At 42.9% G+C, this 18,557-nt stretch overlaps 1 protein-coding gene across 1 annotated transcript in view; it reads left to right on the forward strand.

The window, feature by feature from the left end:
- Positions 1-346: 346 nt before the first annotated feature.
- The window catches only part of map1sa (microtubule-associated protein 1Sa), a 19,453-nt gene continuing 1,242 nt past the window's right edge, over positions 347-18,557 (forward strand). Inside the window, exons 1-6 of the mRNA XM_061888845.1 lie at positions 347-520; positions 5,565-5,666; positions 6,000-6,082; positions 6,165-6,305; positions 15,945-18,339; positions 18,422-18,557. The exon at positions 18,422-18,557 is cut by the window's right edge and continues 73 nt beyond it. Of these exons, the coding sequence (XP_061744829.1) occupies positions 403-520; positions 5,565-5,666; positions 6,000-6,082; positions 6,165-6,305; positions 15,945-18,339; positions 18,422-18,557 (2,975 nt within the window). The 5' untranslated portion in view covers positions 347-402. The remainder of the gene's footprint in view (positions 521-5,564; positions 5,667-5,999; positions 6,083-6,164; positions 6,306-15,944; positions 18,340-18,421) is intronic.

Here is an 18,557-nt window from a genome sequence, read left to right on the forward strand (position 1 = left end):
AAAATAGAGGCAGCTCACTGGTAAGTGCTGCTATTGGAGCTATTTTTAGAACAGGCCAACGGGCGACTCATCTGGTCCTTACGGGATACCTGGCGTTGGTGACTCCTGTTGTATATAATGGAGTTTTAATATTTATAACCTGTTTCTTCGGTTATTACAGAGGGAACATTGTTTTAATATTCGTCAAAAAAGGAGAAGAAAGTTGTAATTCCTTTTTTTTTTAAATACCCTGTAGCGAAGTGTCCTTGAACTCACCACACATTTCTAATTGGTCATGCTTTGTCAATGTTTCGTGTCTTAGTCGCTGATTGGCTGTCTTGTGTTCCCGCCTCCGACAACAACGGGAGGGGCGGGCCTTGGTAGTGTGAGTGGTGACGTCCCCACTGGACCGTCCATGCCATAATGGCGGCAGAACGGGGCGGCGGTCCCGGCGTGGCCGCGGATTATTCGATGCTGGTGGTGGTCGGTGCTCTACAAGCCGCCGGCCTGCTGGAGCGGGTGTTGCTGCAGATAGAATCAGGTGAGTTTTATTTTAAACATGCCCCCCACAGACGATACACAAGCGCCGGAGCAGCAAACAGGAAGTTGGCGCGCCCTTTCACAATAAAACAAATAACGGGAGTTTAGCTTAACTTATTGTTTTTCTTTATTAATAATTACAGTACACGCTGTTCATAGTAAGGTATAGTCGAACCATTAAAGTTACTTTTCTCTTCAATTCAAAAATGTTGACCTATGACAACACGATGAAGGTGAGTGGCAACTTTTGACTTCCTCTTCCGGTTCAGCCTCGTGGGAAATAAGTCTCGTTTTAATGTAGAGATAATTGTATGTATTTTAAGTGGTTAATATTAATATTGCTCACATTTAATGGCGAGGTCACGCGGACTAGCGGATCTTCCTTTCCGCGGTCACGTGATCTAACCAAATATGGTGCTAACATCTGTGACGTCATGTGCCATTTGGCGTAAGACAATATGCCACAAGTTTTATTGACAACCAAAACGCTGTGAAAACTACGAGTGTGGGGCTCCAAATTTGGATTATTTGCGGAACTTGTGTGAGCATATGGCTTTACAAATTGCTACATATATCCATCATTTATCAGTCAATCAATGTTTACATATATAGGCCTAAATCACGAGTGTCTCAAAGGGCTGCACAAGCCACAACGACATCCTCTGCTCAGATCCCACATCAGGGCAAGGAAAAACTCAAACCCAATGGGATGACAATGAGAAACCTTGGAGGGGATCGCAGATTTGGGGGTCCCCCCAATGGACGTCGAGTGGATCTAACATAATATTGTGAGAGTCCAGTCCATAGTGGATCTAACATAATAGTGAGAGTCCAGTCCATAGTGGATCTAACATAATAGTGTAAGAGTCCGGTCGACAGTGGATCTAATATAATATTGTTCAGTCCAGTCCATAGTGGATCTAACATTATATAGTGAGTGTCCAGTCCATAGTGGATCTAGCATAATAGTGAGAGAGTCCAGTCCATAGTGGATCTAACATAATAGTGTGAGAGTCCAGTCCATAGTGGATCTAACATAATAGTGTAAGAGTCCGGTCGACAGTGGATCTAATATAATATTGTTCAGTCCAGTCCATAGTGGATCTAACATTATATAGTGAGTGTCCAGTCCATAGTGGATCTAGCATAATAGTGAGAGAGTCCAGTCCATAGTGGATCTAACATAATAGTGTGAGAGTCCAGTCCATAGAGGATCTATCATAATAGTGTGAGAGTCCAGTCCATAGAGGATCTAACATAATAGTGTGAGAGTCCAGTCCATAGTGGATCTAGCATAAAAATGTGAGAGTCTAGTCCATAGTGGATCTAACATAATGGTGTGAGAGTTCAGTCCATAGTGGATCTAACATAATGGTGAGAGTCCAGTCCGTAGTGGATCTAACATAATAATGTGAGTGTTCAGTCCATAGTGGATCTAACATAATAGTGAGAGAGTCCAGTCCATAGTAGATCTAACATAATAGTGAGAGAGTCCAGTCCATAGTGGATATAACATAATAGTGTGAGAGTCCAGTCCATAGAGGATTTAACATAATAGTGACAGTCCAGTTCATAGTGGATCTAACATAATAATGTGAGAGTCCAGTCCATAGAGGATCTAACATAATAGTGTGAGAGTCCAGTCCATAGTGGATCTAACGTAATAGTGAGAGTCCAGTCCATTGCGCATCTGAAATAATAGTGTGAGAGTCCAGTCCATTGTGGAGCTAACCTAATAGTGTGAGAGTCCAGTAAATAGTGAATCTTACATAATAGTGCATAGAGCAACTAAATTAGAATGCGAATGCAAAAAAGAATATATATATATATAGAAAATAATAATATGAATATGTATTATTATTATGATTATTATTTATTTTTTTATTTTATTTTTTTCATTCTTTTTTAGTTGCTTTATTTATGGGGACGGTATAGCTCGGCGAAGTTCCTGCAGTCCTGGGTTCAAATCCAGGCTCGGGATCTTTCTGTGTTGAGTTTGCATGTTTTCCCCGTGAATGCGTGGGTTCCCTCCGGGTACTCCGGCTTCCTCCCACTTCCAAAGACATGCACCTGGGGATAGGTTGATTGGCAACACTAAATTGGCCCTAGTGTGTGAATTTGAGTGTGAATGTTGTCTGTCTATCTGTGTTGGCCCTGCGATGAGGTGGCGACTTGTCCAGGGTGTACCCTGCCTTCCGCCCGATTGAAGCTGAGATAGGAGCCAGCGCCCCTCGCGACCCCAAAAGTGAATAAGCGGTAGAAAATGGATGGATGGATGGGTATAGGTCGGTTGGTAGAGCGGCCATGCCACCCACTTGAGGGTTCCAGGTTCGATCCCCGCTTCCGTCATCCTAGTCACTGCCGTTGTGTCATTGGGCAAGACACTTTACCCACCTGCTCCCAGTGCCACCCACACTGGCTTAAATGTAACTTAGATATTGGGTTTTAACTATGTAAAGCACTTTGAGTCACTAGAGAAAAGCGCTATATAAATATAATTCACTTCACTATTGAGTTTACAACTCCCTGGCGCTGTTTTGTACTGTTTCTGTATTTGTTTTGATTAGTATTATTTATTTGCCTGTATGTAAATGTTGAATATTATAAGTAAAGGTTTTTAAAATCCAACAACAACCAAAAAAAGCCATCAGACTTATTTAAAAAAGTTGGAACAGGTCTTGTTTACTTTTTTCTGGGCAGCAAGTCTAAAAATAAATTAGTTTTTAGAGAACTTGAGGAACTGGTTGAATCTCCACCTTCTACCAACCTCGTCACGTCCGTTGTGTCATTGAGCAAGACATTTCACCCTTGCTCCTGATGGGTGGTGGTTAGGGCCTTGCATGGCAGCTCCCGCCATCAGTGAGTGAATGTGTGTGTGAACGGGTAAATGTGGAAATAGTGTCAAATAGGGATGTCCCGATCCAAGTTTTTGCACTTCCGATCCGATACCGATATTGTTTTTGCACTTCCGATTCGTTAGTGGACGATACTGGCCTATCCGAGCATGTATTAAAGTTTAAAGTTATTTAGCCTACTTAGTTGTCAGATTCATGCTGAAAAGGATTTTAGAGTGAGTTTGAATAATACACAATAGTTGGTATTCAAGGATAAACACAAAATATCAAAAATTATGCATCACAAACAGATATGGCATCATTAAACAGTAAAAAAGTGAACAGTATAAAGTGCAAATAATGCTGTAAACATTTTTAAAAAAAGCAAAACACACAACCTGAGTGGGATAAAATGTCTATAACTCAGCATCAATACTTGCTCTTGAACAAGTGTAAACTTAAAAAAATATATATATATATCTACACACTCCCTTCAATTGTTTGCCCCAGTCAGGGGGAGCAAACAATTAAAGTCCAAGCATAATGGGGAGATTCTTTCTAAGAAAGACGAGCACTTCAAGATGCTCAGGTGTCAGCCTGCTCCTGTGTTCATCTATGATGAGTGCTAAAAAGCCTCTCACTCGCAAGAGTCATTAAAATGTCTTACAACTTTACCACCACGCTTGACTTTATTGTGGCATGTTTTGCACTCCACCTCTTCATCTTTTTCGTTTTGTGGGATAAAATAATCCCACACAGCTGACATTTTTTCCGTAACTTTTAATTCACGCGGCCGTCTGAACGGTTAGAACGCAGACCTGTGGATGTTTTGAAGGTGTTCTCGAAAATGCGGAACAGAGTTTAGGGAGCAGCAGAAGAGTCGAATGTATTATTTAAATCGGTGTGTTGGAAAACACCGACCGGAGTTTTTAAAAAACCTGGATCTGGATCGGCATTTTTTGGCAAATATCGGCATCCGATCCAAATATCGGATCGGGACAACCCTAGTGTCAAAGCACTTTGACTACCTTGAAGGTAGTAATCAAGTATAACCTATTTACCATTTAAAGGCCTACTGAAATGAGATTTTCTTATTTAAATGGGGATAGCAGGTCCATTCTATGTGTCATACTTGATCATTTTGCGATATTGCCATATTTTTGCTGAAAGGATTTAGTAGAGAACATCAACGATAAAGTTTGCAACTTAAGGTCGCTAATAAAAAAGCCTCGCCTTTACCGGAAGTAGCAGACGATGTGCGCGTGACGTCACCATTGTGAGGGCTCCTCACATTGTTTATAATGTGAGCCACCAGGAGTAAGAGCATTTCGGACCGAGAAAGCGACAATTTCCCTATTAATCTGAGCGAGGATGAAAGATTTGTGGATGAGGATATTGATAGTAAAGGACTAAAAAAAAGAAAAAAAAAGCGACGGCTCCGGCAGTGTGAGCGTTTCAGATGTAATTAGACACATTTACTAGGATAATTCCGGAGGATCCCTTATCTGCTTATTGTTTTAATAGTGTTTTAGTGAGATTGTAAAGACATACATCAAAGTCTGATGGCTGCGGTGAACACGCCAGTGTCTCAGAGAGGAGCCAAGATCACAGATGCCTTTTTTGACAGCTACTGCAGGGGGACGCATAATCCACTGATGTCTCCAGTAAGATATATTTCACAATTTTCCCATCCAAAAACATGCCGGTTGGCGTAGAGAAACATGTTCGCTTGACCGCTCTGTGTTAAAGCTTCACAACAAACAAAGAAACACCGGCTGTGTCTCGTTGCTAAAGGCAGCTGCAATACACTGCTTTCCACCAACAGCATTCTTCTTTGACGTCTCCATTATTAATTGAACAAAATGCAAAAGATTCAGCAACACAGATGTCCAAAATACTGTGTTGATACTGCAAAGAAAAGAGATGACTTTTAGCCGTAAGTGGTGCTGGGCTTATATGTCCCCTCCAACCACACGTCATCATTCCGCGACGTTTTCAACAAGAAACTCCGCGGGAAATTTAAAATTGCAATTTAGTAAACTAAACCGTCCATATTAGCATGTGTTGCAATGTTATTTCATCATCGATATATAAACTATCAGACTGCGTGGTCGGTAGTAGTGGGTTTCAGTAGGCCTTTAACTTGACAGGTGTTGCATCATGGGAATATGCTGGACACAAAGTGTGAGTTGATGTTGTCGTGTGTTTCAGGCCTGCGCTGCTGGCCCGTGCCAATGAAGGTTGATGTTTTGGACCAGCAGTTGAAGCTCTTCGTGTCCAGACACTCCGCCTTCCTTTCAGAGGACGTCCCAGGTGAGAGGCATGTTCCTCAAATGCGTGTCAACATGAAAACGGCGGCCACATTTCGCCTTTAGGCGAATGTACTCCGAGGCACCGCCTTGTGTATGAACTATGAAAGTAGTTTATATTCACCCGAGCTGAACGGCTTTGAGTCACATGTGCGTGGAAAATAAGTCACAAGGATGCTCGTGTGTTAATGTTTTTATTCCTGATTTCCCTGACAACAGCAAATCAATGACCGGTCTTGTTCGCCTCACCTGCCATGGCCACGTTTTCACCCTCACATCACATGGTGGCGTCTGCTTCCTCTGCGTTCTGACGGCTTTGTTTTATTCCCGGCGGCAGGTCAGCGGACGCTGCAGCACCGCGGGGACGTCCTGGACACGCAAGTGGTGCTGAATCCGGCTCACGACCTGGTTTGCTCAGAGGTGAGACGGCGTGGACACGAAACGCACCATGTTTGGCCCGAGGCGTCGGCGTAATTCTGTGCTTTGCCGTTGTCGCGCCGAGGTGCGACGGCTGCTCTGCGAGCCTTCCCGGCACAAGCTGCTGGTCCTGGCCGGTCAGTGCGTGGAGGACGTCGGCGACATCGTGCTGCAGAAAGGCCGCTTCTCCTTGGACGACTTGATCCAGATCTGCGCTGATGAAGAGGTGAGTCCGCTTGTCGTTTCCTGTCACCTGCATCTACCACACGGCGTTTGTAGAGCCTCCACCATTTTGAGATAAAACATACCGTATTTTCCGGATTATAGGGCGCACTGGATTACAAACCCCGTTTCCATATGTGAATTATATTTATATAGCGCTTTTCTCTAGTGACTCAAAGCGCTTTGCATAGTGAAACCCAATATCTAAGTTACATTTAAACCAGTGTGGGTGGCACTGGGATCAGGTGGGTAAAGTGTCTTGCCCAAGGACACAACGGCAGTGACTAGGATGGCGGAAGCGGGAATCGAACCTGCAACCCTCAAGTTGCTGGCACGGCCGCTCTACCAACCGAGCTATACCGGTTGGGAAATTGTGTTAGATGTAAATATAAACGGAATACAATGATTTGCAAATCCTTTTCAACCCATATTCAATTGAATGCACTACAAAGACAACATATTTGATGTTCAAACTCATAAACTTTTTTTTTTTTTTGCAAATAATAATTAACTTAGAATTTCATGGCTGCAACACGTGCCAAATTAGTTGGGAAAGGGCATGTTCACCACTGTGTTACATCACCTTTTCTTTTAACAACACTCAATAAACGTTTTGGAACTGAGGAAACTAATTGTTGAAGCTTTGAAAGTGGAATTCTTTCCCATTCTTGTTTTATGTAGAGCTTCAGTCGTTCAACAGTCCGGGGTCTCCGCTGTCGTATTTTACACTTCATAATGCGCCACACATTTTCGATGGGAGACAGGTCTGGACTGCAGGCGGGCTAGGAAAGTACCCACACTCTTTTTTTACAAAGCCACACTGTTGTAACACGTGCTGAATGTGGCTTGGCATTGTCTTGCTGAAATAAGCAGGGGCGTCCATGAAAAAGACGGCGCTTAGATGGCAGCATATGTTGTTCCAAAACTTGTATGTACCTTTCAGCATTAATGGTGCCTTCACAGATGTGTAAGTTACCCATGCCTTGGGCACTAATGCACCCCCATACCATCACAGATGCTGGCTTTTGAACTTTGCATCGATAACATTCTGGGTGGTTCGCTTCCCCTTTGGTCCGGATGACACGATGTCGAATATTTCCATAAACAATTTGAAATGTGGACTCGTCAGACCACAGAACACTTTTCCACTTTGCATCAGTCCATCTTAGATGATCTTGGGCCCAGAGAAGCCGGCAGCGTTTCTGGATGTTGTTGATAAATGGCTTTCACTTTGTATAGTAGAGCTTTAACTTGTACTTACAGATGTAGCGACAAACTGTATTTAGTGATAGTGGTTTTATGAAGTGTTCCTGAGCCCATGTGGTGATATCCTTTAGAGATTGATGTCGGTTTTTGATACAGTGCCGTCTGAGGGATTGAAGGTCAGGCTCATTCAATGTTGGTTTCCTCATAGTGCTTCTATGACAATGCTTCTCATAGTCAGCATTGTCACTGGCGTCCCACTGGATGTGAAGTCTCCCTGCCCACTGGGTGTGAATTTTCCTTGCCCTTTTGTGGGTTCTTCCGAGGATGTTGTAGTCGGTAATGATTTGTGCAGTCCTTTGAGACATTTGTGATTTGGGGCTATATAAATAAACATTGATTGATTGATTGATTGATTGATTTCCGGCCATGCCGCTTACCTGTAGTGATTTCTCCAGATTCTCTGAACCTTTTGATATTATTATGGACCGTAGATGTTGAAATCCCTAAATTTCTTGCAATTTCACTTTGAGAAACGTTGTTCTTAAACTGTTTATTTGCTCACGCAGTTGTGGACAAAGGGGTGTACCTCGCCCCATCCTTTCTTGTGAAAGACTGAGCATTTTTTGGGAAGCTGTTTTCATACCCAATCATGGCACCCACCTGTTCCCAATTAGCCTGCACACCTGTGGGATGTTCCAAATAAGTGTTTGATGAGCATTCCTCAACTTTATCAGCATTTATTGCCACCTTTCCCAACTTCTTTGTCACGTGTTGCTGGCATCAAATTCTAAAGTTAATGATTATTTGCACACAAAAAAAAATGTTTATGAGTTTGAACATCAAATATGTTGTCTTTGTAGCATATTCAACTGAATATGGGTTGAAAATGATTTGCAAATCATTGTATTCCGTTTATATTTACATCTAACACAATTTCCCAACTCATATGGAAACAGGGTTTGTATAAGGCGCACTGCCGATGAGCAGGTCTATTCAGGTCTATTTTCATACAAAAAGCGCACCGGATTATAAGGCGCATTAAAGGGGTCATATTATTTTTTGGTAAATGTGAAATACTTCCTTGTGGTCTACATAACATGTAATGGTGGTTCTTTGGTCCAAATGTTGCATTTCGCCATGTACCAAATAAAATAGCCTCGAGGTCTGTAAGCACAATGAGAATTATTCCATTCATTAGGCTCACCAGGTTATAAGGCGCTCTGTTGAGTTTTGAGAAAATGAAAGGATTTTAAGTGTACATTTATAGTCCGACAAATGACGAACTTTAAAAAAAAAAAAATTGTGACTGCGGACTTCATTACAATTGTATTGTAACTGGAAGCTAAATAACTTTGTAAACCTAAACAAATAAAACACAAAAAGTAAGCAAAAATTGAATTTATCGTAAAGTGCATTTTTCTTCCCCCATTTGGAAAAACGAGGTCGGACAACATTTTAGGCTTTTTCGTCCGTGTTGATGGGCTTATATTGCCTTCTGATTTGACGTGGCCTAGTGGTTAGAGTGTCCGCCCTGAGGTTGGTAGGTCGTGAGTTCAAACCCCGGCCGAGTCATACCAAAGACTATAAACACGGGACCCTGCTTGACACTCAGCATTAAGGGTTGGAATTGGGGGTTAAATCACCAAAAATGATTCCCGGGCGCGGCCACCGCTGCTGCTCACTGCTCCCCTCACCTCCCAGGGGGTGATCAAGACTGATGGGTTCAAATGCAGAGAATAATTTTGCCACACCTAGTGTGTGTGTGTGTGTGTGTGTGTGTGTGTGTGTGTGTGTGTGTGTGTGTGTGACAGTCATTGGTACTTTAAATAGCACCACAATGGAACATTTGACTTTGTAATTATTTGCATGTAAGGAGGCTGTACGTGCTTCCTGTCTGGGACAAAGATTGTCAATGACTGAAAAGAGGGCTCACTGCGTCCAGTTAGTTTTACTGGTAAACAAACGCGCTATGGTGTTGAGAGCGATGCACAGAGTGAGGCGTCTTTCTCCCTGTTTGAAATGAGGGACGAACAAACGCAAGGCTCAACAATTCTGATTGGCGAACACGTCTGTCACTCAAAAGCCGGGGGGAAAAACGTTTTCCTCTTGCGGTTATTCATCACACTACTTAAAACTTTGATGCAGATTAATCACGCAGTCCTAACTGGTGATGTCAGGATTTTCAATTGGTTCCGCTAATTTGGGTGTGTCCAATACGAAAAGGATGACCGACAAGGACAGGACATAAGACCACATGAGTGATGTGTCAATTTGCATACTTTCACACTTACACAGAGGGGGAACATGTCTCACTTGCTGGCGAAGGAGACTTCCTCAGGATCTAAGCACTTAGCAGGAATGGAACGATTTATGAAACCCAATGCTTCAGAGGGCCGCTTTACGTGTGTGTGTGTGTTAACATTTTCACTACTTAAAAGTGACGTTAAATGTAATTTATTTGTCATTTTTATGTTTTTCCACATTGATTCTTGCATTTAAATGTATTTAATTAAAAACATTTTTTTAAATAATTATTATTTGCAGGTCAAATGTAGTGATTTTTACATCCAGCAGATGGCGGATGACATTTTAAAACATAGATAGAGTGTGCTACACACTCCCCTAGGCGTCACTTACTCGTCACTACTTAAAAGTATTGTTAAATGTCATTTTTGTGTTTTTCCACATTGACTCTAGCACGTAACGACCAGTCTTCCGCCCAGGGAATAATACACACTGGTCAATCCCAAATTCTTTTGTATTACATATATGTTGAGTACAAAGGACCCCAGAGACAGAATGGTACTTGGCCAAGTTTTACTAAAGCTATAGGAGACCAGCCCTTACAATGTGACAATAGCATCGGGAAGAAGGGGTCTAAATCCAAACAAAAAGAGTTAGCTTATATAGAGCTAAAACAGTCCCTATCGCCCAGAAGGGAGCGCAGCTGCTTCTTCAAAACGTTTGTGTGTGTGTGTGTGTGTGTGTGTGTGTGTGTGTGTGTGTGTGTGTGTGTGTGTGTGTGTGTGTGTGTGTGTGTGTGTGTGTGTGTGTGTGTGTGTGTGTGTGTGTGTGTGTGTGTGTGTGTGTGTGTGTGTGTGTGTGTGTGTGTGTGTGTGTGTGTGTGTGTGTGTGTGTTAAAATTTTCACTACTTAAAAGTGACGTTAAATAGATATATAGATAGATAGTACTTTATTGATTCCTTCATGTAATTTATTTGTCATTTTTATGTTTTTCCGCATTGATTCTTGCATTTAAATGTATTTAATTGAAAAACGTTTTTTAAATAATTTTTATTTGCAGGTCAAATGTAGTGATTTTTACATCCAGCAAATGGCGGATGACATTTTAAAACATAGCTCGTGAGTGTGCTACACACTCCCCTAGGCGTCACTTACTCGTCACTACTTAAAAGTATTGTTAAATGTCATTTTTTTCGTCATTTTTGTGTTTTTCCACATTGATTCCTGCACGTAACGACCAGTCTTCCGCCCAGGGAATAATACACACTGGTCAATCCCAAATTCTTTTGTATTACATATATGTTGAGTAAAAAGGACCCCTGAGACAGAATGGTACTTGGCCAAGTTTTACTAAAGCTATAGGAGACCAGCCCTTACAATGTGACAGTAGCATCGGTAAGAAGGGGTCCAAATCAAAACACAAAGAGTTAGTTTATATAGAGCTAAAACAGTCCCTATCGCCCAGAAGGGAGCGCGGCTGCTTCTTCAAAACGGATAAGGAACTGACCAAAACGGCTATGTGATTCCACAAACAGGAGCCCTTAAGACAAAACAAAGAGTTAACTAGCGGGCATAAGATAAAAACAAGGAGGTCACAAGAAGACACACTACATGGGAAATTACTAGCTGCTTTAAACATGACTACAAATTAAAAAAGAACACTTAAAATATCTCATTCGCACAGCTTCCATCCGACTGTTGGCCCAAATTTATCATGTGGCAGTAGCATAATGACAGACATCTTAGCAAAATGGATAGGGAGTAGTAATGTGATGTGCTGTTATTTATTAGGTATTGTGTATTTAAAACCAAGACCGACACGGAATTAAAACGCATAATGAATACAGAATACCCTCATTTTTAAAACTGGGATTGATATGTAACTCGGACTACCAATTTTATCTCATTCATTTCTCTTATATCGTTGTCCCATGTCCTTTAGCCTAATCAGTATTGGCATGCTAAATTAAATCTACATGGTGAGCATCTCTTCTCCATTCCTGATTTAATTTTTCTCACATCTAATCCACTTATTACCACTCTCTCTCTCGCTCAGTCCCCGGAGTCTCGTTGGCGCTGCAAGCTGACTCTGGCTTTTTCTGTGATAGCCACCGTTTGGCCTTAATATAGCGCCATAATTCCGGGGTGTCAAAAAGAAAAACACTGCGACAAAAAAAACATTTTGAGATCTAAAATGCGGATTTTGTGAGCCGTTGCACTGCTGTGTGCTCCGTATACGTAGTACACTTATTGAAGTATTGCTTTTGAATACTATCAAACTTGTGTTTTTGTTTATTGTGGAGAGCTGGGTGACCATGGGGGGGATTTTTCGCAGACACAAATAAGACGCTACACATCACAAAACAAGCCCAAAGTCGCTTGTAATGGCAAACTTGACAACATTGGTTTCAGTTGGCTGCGATGAGGGGCGACTTGTCCTGGGTGTACCCCGCCTTCCGCCCGATTGTAGCTGAGATAGGCACCAGCGCCCCCCGCCACCCCAAAGGGAATAAGCGGTAGGAAATGGATGGATGGATGGCTTCAGTTGGTCTCATCGTACACAGCTATGGTGCGTTCATAGACAGCTAAATGAGGTGGTAAAGTGAACGTTCTGCAAAGCAAAATTAAATAAAAACAACATTCACATGCAAAAACTGTGGGCTTTGTGACCGTGTATTTATTTTTTTCCAATAAACCAACTGTGACCATGGTCCAGTTGTTGGGGACAATGTTCCCTTTAAGGTGCGCGCCTGTGCAATTGTGCACTGCTCATGCGTCCTCTGCCCACGGTAATTCTATGCCGCGCACAAAATCCAATAAAAAAAATGAGCAATTTTCAAAGTAACTGACTACAAGAGGCTAGAGACAACAGTTTTCGTTATCACTGTTCAATCATTGTAACGCCTGTTGAGACGCTTTAAGGAGGACAAGAATTCCATCGATCACTTTATTGAGCAAAACTCTTTATAAACACATGACCAAAAACATCGCTACACAATTTCTATCTAGCAAAGCTGGTCATTTTCTGCCGTACAAAGCAGACCAAGACCAACTTTGCCATCTGTCATATCAACAGCAGCCACCCGCTCTTTCTCACTTGTGCCAACACATGCACATATGGCACTGAGCCAGTGATGCGTTTACAGCCACACAAAAAGTCGGACATTTCCAACACCTCACATTATGTGTAATTCCAGGTCGTTACACTATGATTTACCAATTAAATGTGTGTTCATTCTACTGTCATTTATTAAGAATCTTCATTTATAAATATTAATCATGAAATGCTGTTATTATATTAAAGGGGAACATTATCACAATTTCAAAAGGGTGAAAAACAATAAAAATCAGTTCCCAGTGGCTTGTTTTATTTTTCGAAGTTTTTTTAAAAATTTTACACCTCCCGGAATATCCCTAAAAAAAAGCTTCAAAGTTCTTGATTTTCGCTATTTGCGATGCGACTATCCATTTTCCTGTGACGTCATACAGGGCTGCCAATACAAACAACATGGCGGTTACCACAGCAAGATATAGCGACATTAGCTCTGATTCAGACTCAGATTTCAGCGGCTTAAGCGATTCAACAGATTACACATGTATTGAAACAGATGGTCGGGGTATGGAGGCAGATAGCGAAAACGAAATTGAAGAAGAAATTGAAGCTATTGAGCGAATAGCTATTGACCCTATTCGGCCATAGCGTGGGTGTACCTAATGAAGTGGCCCATAGCATGGCTGCCTTATTAGCATTGCCGGTAAAATGTGCGGGCCAAACGATCAGGACTTTCGCATCTTGTGACACTGGAGTAACTTAAACCCGTCGATTGGTAAGTGTTTGTTTCGCATTAAATGTGGGTATCTGGTTTCAAATGTGCATACAGCTAGCGTAAATAGCATGTTAGCATCGATTAGCGTAGCATGTTGGCATCGATTAGCTGGCAGTCATGCCTTGACCAAATATGTCTGATTAGCACATAAGTCAACAACATCAACAAAACTCACCTTTGTCATTTCGTTGACTTAATCGTTGCAAATGCATCTGCAGGTTATCCATACATCTCTGTGCCATGTCTGTCTTAGCATCGCCGGTCAAATGTGAAGACACTTTGGCACATTCAATGGGGGTCTGGCGGCAGACACTTTCGGGCCAGTGGTACAACTTGAATCCCTCCCTGTTAGTGTTGTTACACCCTCCGACAACACACCGACGAGGCATGATGTCTCCAAGGTTCCAAAAAATAGTCGAAAAAACGGAAAATAACCGAGCTGAGACCCGGTGTTTGTAATGTGAAAATGAAAATGGCGGGTGACGTTCTGACGTCATCGCTAAAAGACCGATAAACAGAAATGCGTTTAATTTGCCAAAATTCACCCATTTAGAGTTCGGAAATCGGTTAAAAAAATATATGGTCTTTATACTGCAACATCAAGGTATATATTGACGCTTGCATAGGTTTGGTGATAATGTTCCCCTTTAAAGAAATACTAATACAAGTATATATATTTTACAAACGGAAAGTTACAGGAATGTACACATGGTCCAGTGCTTACATCTCATTGTGCAACATGTGAATGTTTTAATGGGAACTAAATGCGATATCTGAAAGGGGTACAAATGATTTCCAAAGCAGAACCGCACCCAGACATACAATACTAGACACAGCTCATGAAAAACAATATTTGTTGTTCTTGTCATTGTAAGTGGGCCAAAACGCTTATATTAGAAAATGATCACATGTAAGTGACTGCTGTCATTTGATTATAATAATCAGAAATGTAACTTATTTAGTCAGGTTTGGGACAGGTGTGCTGCAGGTCTAATGTTGCTCACATGTGCTCAACTGACTGCTCAAGGAGTTTTTGCGTTTGCTCACACACATGAAAAATTAGAGGGAACATTGGTTGGGGACCTGGGTGAAGTGTTCATTTTATGGAATGTGGAGTTTTAGTTTCTACGTTCCTCGAAGTCAACATTGATGGGACGACCCCTTTTTTTTTTCCTGTAAAAGAGAGACCTGAAACTAGGAAAAAAATATGAGTTGAATCTAGAAAAAAGCAGAAACTTAAGTATCAAAATATATGAAGTGAAATGAAAAACAAAAGATTTTTTCAAAATAATGACTGGAGTGAGTCATGATTATTAATCGCTATCATTGAAAAATGTATGCGCTTATTTTATTTAGAATACATTGATGCATTTGTCAAAATTCTATACAAGTTTTTCAGTTTCAAAAGTGATTTTTTTTTCAAGTAATAAGTAGAGGGGTCCGATAAAGGCTTTTTTGCCCATATTCCGATATTGTTCAACTCTTAATTACGGATACAGATATATACAGTTGTGGAATTAACACATTTATTATGCCTAATTTTTTTGTGATGCCCCGCTGGATGCGTTAAACAATGTAACAAGGTTTTCCAAAATAAATCAACTCAAGTTATGGAAAAAAATGCAAATATGACTCTGCTAAATTTATTATTAAAGTCAAAAAGTGCATTATTTTTTTTAACATGCCTTAAAACAGCAGCTTGGAATTTGGGAAATGCTTTCTCTGAGAGAGCATGAGGAAGTTGAGGTGGGGGGAGGATGTATATTGTAGCGTCCCGGAAGAGTTATTGCTGCAAAGGGTTCTGGGTATTTGTTCTGTTGTGTTTGTGTTGTGTTAAGGTGCGGATGTTCTCCCAAAATGTGTTTGTCATTCTTGTTTGGTGTGGGTTCACAGTGTGGCGCATATTTGTAACAGTGTTTAAGTTTTTTATACGGCCACCCTCAGTGTGACCTGTATGGCTGTTGACCAAGTATGCAAGCATTCACTTGTGTGTGTGGAAAGCCGTAGATTTTATGTAATTGGTCCGACACGCAAAGGCGGTACCTTTAAGGTTTATTGGCGCTCTGTACTTCTTCCTATGTCCGTGTACACAGCGGCGTTCTAAAAAGTCAAATATTTTACTTTGTGAAACCGATACCGTTATTTTCCGATATCACATTTTAAAGCATTTATCGGCCGATAATATCGTCAGTCTGATGTTATCGGACATCTCTAGTAGAAAGCTTTTGGCCTTAATATAGCTCCATAATTCTGGGGTATTAAACAGAAAAACACTGTCACAAAACTATTTTAAGATCCAAACTGTTGTGAACTTATTGAAGTATTCCATTTGATACACAGCCATAGTTTTTCTCTTTTGGCTACAGGTTGCGCACTTGTTGAGCTCAGTGGAGAAGGCGACTCTTACCCTCAGCTGTCCAGACCTGGGCCTTTGGAGGGATGACTTGTTGAAGAAAACCAACCTTTTGGACCTCCTAAATCTCCAGATCAACCCTCCCTCGCTCCTCCCACAGATGGAAGGCCTGCAAGAGTTCACGGAGTACCTCTCTGAGTGCCTGGAGCCCGAGTCCCCCTTTGAGCTCCTGGAGCCCCCTGGGACCGTGGGCTTTCTGAAACTCTCCCGTCCGTGCTGCTACGTCTTCCCCGGGGGTCAGGGAGACTCCGCATTCTTTGCTGTGAATGGTTTCAACGTCCTGGTTAACGGAGGCTCCGATCCCCGCTCCTGCTTCTGGAAGCTGGTCCGACATCTGGACAGAATCGACTCGGTCCTTCTTACTCACATTGGCGTGGACAATTTGCCCGGGTTGAACAGTTTGCTGCTGAGGAAAGTAGCCGAGCAGGACAAGGACTTGGCTGCAAGTACGCCTGAAGAAGACTGGATGAAAAAGCTCATCTCCCCGGAGATCGGAATAGTTTTCCTCAATGTTCCGGACAGATTGAAGGCCACTCAAGGAGATCCCAGCGAGCTTCGCAGTACAGACCAGGGGGCACTGATCCTGGAGCGCTTGCAAATACTTTCTGTCAAAGCACAACCTCTGTCTCGGTCCAATGTAGCTTCTATCGAGCCCCTTGTCTTGTTCCACAAGATGGGAGTAGGCCGTCTGGAGTTGTACCCTCTGAATCCTGTCAGTGGCAGCAATGAACTAGAAGAGTTGTTGAAGACTTCGCCCAAAAGTTCCAAGTCAAAAAGCTCCGATCTTCCTCTATCGTGCCTCACTTCCATTTGTGCTTTGCTGGTGTGGCATCCGTCTAGCAATCAGGACAAGATCGTCCGGGTCCTTTTCCCCGGATGCACACCGCAGCCCAAACTTCTGGATGGACTTGAAAGACTCAAGCATCTGGATTTCCTCAGTGTTCCCGTGGTGACTTCAAAGGACCTAGAAACGTCTAAAGCAGAGAAACTACCAAAGCGCGCAGAAAGTCGAGAAAGCCTTAAGTCCAGAGACCTGCGGACCAGCAGTGCCTTGCAGAAAGACAAAAGTGCTCGAGTTCCTGTCAAGAAAGTGGAGGTGAAACTAAAGCCGAAGGCAGCAGTTGAGGTGGCGTCCAAAGACCTGGAAGCCAAACCGAAGCCAGTGAAGCTTGGTGAGAAGCTCATTCCTAAGAAGGACTCGTCCAAAGATGAGAGAAAGAAAGAAAGTGTCAAAAAGGAAAATACAAAACCAAAAAAAGAAAATAAACCTGAAGCCAAAAAAGAGATCAAGAGGGAAGACAAGAAAGTAGCTGCATCAGTGAAGAAAGTGGCTGGCGCTTCAAGTTCAGAAGTGAGAAAATCTTCGGTCAAGAGTCCAAAGACGGACATGTTGAACAAAGGGACTAAAGGTAAATCTGTTTCTACAGCGCAAGAGCACACAGCTGTGGATGACAACAAGAACCCTACCAAAAAGACCTCAGAACTTCAAAACGGCGACCAGGGCGGGAAGAACCAGGGAAGTCCTGAGACGGTTTCTCATTTGCACACCTCTTTAAGTCCAAATGATGACAAAAGTAAGGAATGTTCTCTCAGGACTTCAACCACACAAGATTTGTTTCAAGACAATCACTCTACTGTGGGTGACATTCCAGACTCTTCCCCCACGCCGGCTGAGCAAGTGCTGATGTTGTCCGCGGAATCACAGTCAGAGATGGCAAAAGACAATTTTTGCTCGAATGGACATTTGACTGACTCTGAGCGAGCCCTGAATGGTCGCTGGGGGACTGAACGTCAGGAGGGTATTCACGGGATGTCCGAGCTAAGCGCAGACGTTCCCCATGATGTCGATCTGTGCTTGGTGTCGCCGTGTGAATTCCAGCACCACAGGGTTCCTGAGAACCGGAGCAGCCAGGGAACCCCGCCCGCATCAGTCAGCGAGTCCCTCCTGACGGCAACAGAGTCTGATGTCCCGCCCGCCATGGAGGACTGTCCGTCCCTTTGCACAGACTCTGAGGACGATTCCTGTAGCCCCCTCTTCCCCGGACATCCTGGCCTCCCCCCACTTGACCCGCCACCGGCCCTGGTTAGAGACCTTCCGCCCTTACCGGCCCAACCGGAGGCGTGCATGGCAGATGTCGATGCGTCAAACAAGAACCAAAAGACTTCCGCCGGCAAGACCAAAAAAACATTGCAGAGGGGCACCTCTGGAATTCCTTCCGGTCAAAACTTGAAGTCCAAGACCGGCAGCACGGCGCCACTTAAAACGACCCCCGCCATTGACGCGAGACCTTCAAGCCGAATTTCGCTGGGTGGCTCCCGGAGTGGAACTGCTAAACCTTCAGTGTCAGGTAAGCCAATCTGAAGAAAGTCTGACATTACCGTCAACTTTTGTCAATCATAACAATGACTCCTCCTCGTCTCCTTCATCAGTGTCCAAAACGTCCGAGGCCTCTGCTGTCCACGTGGACCTGGCCTACCTGCCGTCCGGATCGGCCTCCTCCACCATCAACTCTGATTTCTTCCGACAGCTCCGCTCCTCCTATTACGTCGTGAGCGGCGAGGAGCC

Source organism: Nerophis ophidion, linkage group LG26 (assembly GCF_033978795.1).
Source record: "Nerophis ophidion isolate RoL-2023_Sa linkage group LG26, RoL_Noph_v1.0, whole genome shotgun sequence".
NCBI lineage: Eukaryota > Metazoa > Chordata > Actinopteri > Syngnathiformes > Syngnathidae > Nerophis > Nerophis ophidion.